This window comes from Falco rusticolus, chromosome 7 (genome assembly GCF_015220075.1).
Source record: "Falco rusticolus isolate bFalRus1 chromosome 7, bFalRus1.pri, whole genome shotgun sequence".
Classification (NCBI taxonomy): domain Eukaryota; kingdom Metazoa; phylum Chordata; class Aves; order Falconiformes; family Falconidae; genus Falco; species Falco rusticolus.
In genome coordinates this window covers 31,851,312-31,856,348 of record NC_051193.1, presented here as the reverse complement: position 1 = coordinate 31,856,348, position 5,037 = coordinate 31,851,312, and the positions used below count along the sequence as shown (strand labels likewise).

At 66.5% G+C, this 5,037-nt stretch overlaps 1 protein-coding gene across 1 annotated transcript; it reads right to left on the bottom strand.

Moving 5' to 3' along the window:
- Positions 1 to 1,521: 1,521 nt before the first annotated feature.
- On the bottom strand, positions 1,522 to 4,678 carry SIX1 (SIX homeobox 1). Its single transcript, XM_037396209.1, has 2 exons — positions 3,913 to 4,678; positions 1,522 to 2,899 (listed from the first exon to the last, which is right to left on the bottom strand). The coding sequence occupies exons 1-2, from the start codon at positions 4,470 to 4,472 to the stop codon at positions 2,611 to 2,613; spliced, it is 849 nt and encodes a 282-aa protein (XP_037252106.1). The 5' UTR covers positions 4,473 to 4,678; the 3' UTR covers positions 1,522 to 2,610.
- Positions 4,679 to 5,037: the final 359 nt, after the last annotated feature.

Below are 5,037 nucleotides of genomic sequence, written 5' to 3'. Positions count from 1 at the left end.
CCTCGCCCTGTCAGGGAAACGGAGGGTCGGGGCGCGGGCAGGGCTCTGCAGGCGGGGGGGCGCAACGTGCACCGGGCTGCGCGGTGTCGCGCTGCAGCCGGCGGGCCTGGCAGCAGCCCCGGTCTGCACTGAAGGGGGGATGTGGGCGAGGGGGACACCCCCTGGAAGCTTCTTCCCCCCCCCCCGCCCCCGAAAGTCAGCCCTGACTACTGCCTGCGCGCAGGAAGCGCCTCTGCGCGGTTTGCTTTGAAAATAACCCCTGGTTTGGGAGTCCCCGCTTGGCTTTTCCGCAGCGCGGGGCTGGAGCCCCGGGCAATATTTATCCTTCCTCCTCACCGAGCCCATGGCTTGGAAAAAACTCCTGGAGCTGGAGCTTATCCATCCTCGGGGCGCAGAGCCCGCGGCTGCTCACCCTGAAACCTTCCCTCATTTCCCTGGGGGTTCCCCGCTTTCTGCCCGAGGCGCTGGGGGCGGCTGCGCTGCTTCATGGCGGATCACGGCGGGGCTGCATGAGCCCACCGGGAAGGGCGGTGAGGGCCGCCGGCGAGAGCGATGAGGGTCCCCGGGAAGGGCGATGAGGACGAGACGGACCGTCCCCCAGGGCGCCCGCGGGGAGCGGAGCGGGGCCCGACTCCGGGTCCCCTCCCCGGCCGGGCTGCCGGGGCCGGGCTCGCTGCAGACGGAGGGGGCTCCGTGCTCGGCCCCCGACGTCGGGTTTTGCCTCGGTTCCCCCAGCGGTCGCAGATGCCCTCCCACCCGCGCAGTCTGCGCACTCAAGCGCGGCATTTGCGCCCTCCGCCCTGCTCCCACGGAGCCACGTTGGGTTCTGCCCCGGGGGCGGGGGCCCCCCCCCTGCCCCGGCCATGCTCCCCCAAAGAGTCGTGGGCGCAGGAAGCCCGCCGGGGTCCGGGCCAGGCGCCTCGAGGGGGCGGCCGGTGCCAGGCCGGAGAGAGGAGGGAAACCATCTCCGCAGCCCGGGCCCCGGGCCCCTGGCTTCCCCGCAGCCAGAGCCAAAGAGGGCGGGGGGGGGGGGGGGGGGAAGGATCCGCCGCCCAGTCCCGGCTCGGGTGGGGGGGGCGGTCCGCGGGGGGTTCTGGAGCGTGCCCGGCTGCCGGCGGGCCCGTTTGAGGACCGAGCGGGAGGGCGCGGAGCGCTCCGGCCCGGCAAGACCCTCCTGCAGAGGGTGACATTTCTCCACGGCCCAAGACCCCGAGAACAAACACGGCAGCGACTTAAATAAACACGCACTTAATGATGCAAAACGCTAACAGGGGGGACCGGCACCAGCGGCCGGGCCGCAGCGAGGCCCCGACGGGGTGGGCGGCGGGGGGCAGCCGCTCCCTCACGGCCGGGCGCCCGGCTCCCACGGGGCGGCCCCAGGCGAGGCGCTCCGGCGGGTCCCCTGTCCCCATCCTTCCTCGGGTACCAAGGCACCGGCTCCGCTGCAGCCTGTCGGCTGGGGGGTAAGGGTGGCCAGAGGGACACGGGCTGGCCCTTGCAAAGAAAAGCGCAGCCTGGGTGTTCTGCCATCAGCGTTGTTTAATTTAGACTGTTTAGGTACAATAGAAAATAAACCTGAAAGCACATGCGATTTTTGGTAACAAATACTCGAGACAGACAGCGTCGTCCGCGGGCTCTCTGCAAGCCGGAGGAGGAAGGCGGTGAACGGGGACAGACGGGAGCAGGCGACGTGGAGCTGGCGGGACAGCCTGAAGAATACTCGTTCAGGAGGAAACGGCCGTCGACTTTTATTAGTAGTATCCTAATCTTTAGCCACATCGATGCATTTCACCACCGAGGAGAGGGAAGCTGGGGGCGCGGGCCCCCGGGAGCTCTCTCGCAAACTGCCTCGCACAGCCGCGTTAAGACATAGGCACTTGTTAAAACTCTAATACTGCAGCTTTTGCTTCCCGCCCCCCCTTTTTTTTTTAATTTAAACTACATCGAAATCTTTCTGGTAAGGCTAAATATGAAAAATGTAAACGTAATTTCCCCTCCCTCATCCCGCTATAACACAGGGCTCAGGACTGCGGTTCGCTCCCTCTGCCTCCGTCCCGGCTCCTCGCCGGCCCCGCGGGACCCGGCCGGGCTGCAGCAAGGATGCGCCGGCCGCCCCTGCCCCACCGCGCTGCGGGACTGGGATTTATTTGGCTGGAATCGGGTCCAAGTGGGTTGTTTGGTTGTTCTTTTTGTTTTAGTTGGTTTTGGTTTTTTTTGTTTGGGGTGGGGTTTTTTTTTTGTTTGGTTGTGGGTTTGGGGTTTTTTTGTTGTTTGGGGTTTTTTTTGGGTTTGTTTTTTTTTTTTTTTTTTTAATTCCCGTTGGGACTAGCTCGTTTGAACTCGAAGGGCTGAGGGTTTCTGCCGTTCTCTGCGTTTGGCTACGTGGAAAAAATAAAAATCATGGTGATAGTGGGAGACGCTGGGGGGGGGGATGGGGACATGGACACTGGACCAGGAGCCGAAGTGGGGTTGTGTGAAAAGAGCCGAGAGTCCCGTCAAGAATCAGCGGGTGAGCTGTAAAACCGGGTGCTGTCCTTTATGTACAACCCAGAGCCTCTGTCCCCAAGCAGAACCTCCTCTCCCGATCCTCCGCCCGCCCGCCGCGGGCCTTTAGGATCCCAGATCCACCAGGCTGGACGTGAGGGGTCCCAGCAGCGAGTCCTGGAGCTGGTGGCCTTGGAGGCTGTGAGGGGTCTGGGATGCGGCTAAGCCGCTCAGGGTGTAGCCGGAGCTCCTGGCGTGGCTGAGGTTCCCCTGCAAGAGCAGGACCGAGTTCTGATCTGGGCTTTGGGGAGGAGAAAACTCTTCCTCGGAGCTGGACATGAGGGGTTTGCTCCCATCCAGAGGCGAGAGTTGGTTCGGTTTGTTGGTGGCCGCGTTGTTGTTTTCCGTGTTCTCCCTGGGGAAGGGGGTGGGGGGAACAAAAACAACAACAAAAAAAAACCCCAACGGGGATGTTACGGCGGGCGGGAAGCGCCGGGGCTGGGCGCTGTGCTAATGCCCCCAGTAAATCCTTCGCGTTTGATTTCATCGTGGGAGCAGATGCCTCTCCCCAGGAAAAAAGCGCCTAATATTATCATAACGGATCGTCCGCGTTTCTTTTTGCCCCCTAGAAATAGGTGTACACCGCACAGCCCGCTAGTTTGGGTGAGGCGGAAAAGTGGGAGAAGGTGGGGGATTTTGGGGGGGCGACTTTTCTCTTTTAATTGAAAGTGAAAGCGCAGCTCGGGGACGAGCAGGGTGCGGGATTTTCTCCAGGAGGCTCGGTGGGGAGGTTGCCAGAGGAGACAAAAAGTGGGGCGATGCCCTCCGTGGCCAGCTGCTTTGCCGGGCCGAGCCGCCGCCCCGCACCGAGGCCACCGCGAGCGGCACCGGCCGGGGTGGCCTCGGTGCGGGGCGGCGGCTCGGCCCGGGCAGCGCGGCTCCATCCCCGTCTCCCTCCGGTTCCTCCCTTCTCCGTCCCGGAGCTTCATCTGTCTCCTCCTCCGGGCTTCGGAGCTGCCCTGCCCGATCCCCGGCAATACCCGCCCGCTTCCCCGGGGCTCCGGGACCGCAGGCAGCAAACAAAGGCGGCCCAGCGGCCTGAGGAGGCCGGTGAGGGTCTCGCCGCTCCCCCGGGCAGGTGGGGTCGAGCGGCGGGGAGCTGGGTCCGCTGGATCGCTGGTGGAAAACCCACTTGGGTTTCCACGGAGGGGCAAAACGCAACGCGGTTTAGGAAAAACTGGGATTTGGAAGGAGCGAGGTATTTTCGCCGCTCCCACGCCATCCGCCGCCGGGCGCTCGCCGCGCTCCCGGTCGCCCCCGGCACGAGGAAGCGGGGAGAAAAGGGGAGAACGGATGGGAGGGAGGGGGCACGGGGAAGCGGGGAGAAAAGGGGAGAACCGAGAGGAGGGGGTGGGGGGCGGCACGTACCTTTCCTTCGCCTCCGCCGCTCGGTCCCGCTGCCGCCGGTTCTTGAACCAGTTGCTGACCTGGGTGGTGGTGAGACCGGTGGCTTCCGCCAACTCCCGCTTCTCCCGGGGGGACGGGTAGGGGTTGTGGGCGTACCATTCCCGCAGCACGCCCCGGGATTTCTCCTTGAAGCAGTAGCTGGTTTCCTCGCCGTCCCAGATGGTGCGGGGCAAAGGGAATTTTCGGCGGACGCGGTATTTGCCGACGGCGCCCAAGGGTCTGCCCCGCAGTTTCTCGGCTTCCACGTAATGTGCCTTCAGCCAGAGCTGCTGAAGCTTGGGATGGTTGTGGGGGGAGAACTGGTGGCTCTCCAGGATCTTGTAGAGCTCGCGGAAGTTGCCCCGGTGGAAGGCCACCACCGCCTTGGCCTTCAGGACGCTCTCGTTCTTGTGCAGGTGGTCGCAGGCCGGCAGCGACCAGAGGAACCGGCCCAGCCTCTCTAGGTTCCCCCCTTGCTGCAGCACCTCGCAGACGCAGGCGACCTGCTCCTGCGTGAAGCCAAACGACGGCAACATCGACATGGCCGAGGGCGGCGGCAGCGGCAGGAGGCGGTGGCGGGCACCCCGCGGGAGCGCGGCGGCGAAGGGGCGTGGGGGAGCCGCCCGCCGGTCCCGGTCCCGGTCCTGGGCCCGGCCCCAGAGCGGGGAGGCGCGGCGGCAGCCGGGGGCGGGCGAGCGGGGATGCTCGTCGCGGCGCCGGGGGGACTTTGTCCCAGCTCCGCCGCCGCCGCGCTTAAAGCGCCCGAGCCCCCGCGCCGCGCTGATTGGGCGCCCGCGGCTCGGCCCCCGCCGCGGCGGGCCCGGCCCGGCCCGGCCCAGCCCAGCCCAGCCCAGCCCAGCCCAGCCCAGCCCAGCCCAGCCCGGCCCGGCGGGCAGAGCCTCGGCACGGGCGGGCGGGGCCTGGCGGCGAGGACACGGCCCCGGCCTCTGCCGCCGCGGCTGCGCTTCTCGCCGCCGCCTCTGCGCGGGTGCGGCCCCGGCGGCGGCTGCGGGGGGCGCCCCGTCGCCCCGCACCCCCCGGGCGCATCCCTGGGGAAGCTGCTCCCGGCGGGCTTCGCCTTTCTTTCTTCCACTCTCCTTCCCCCCA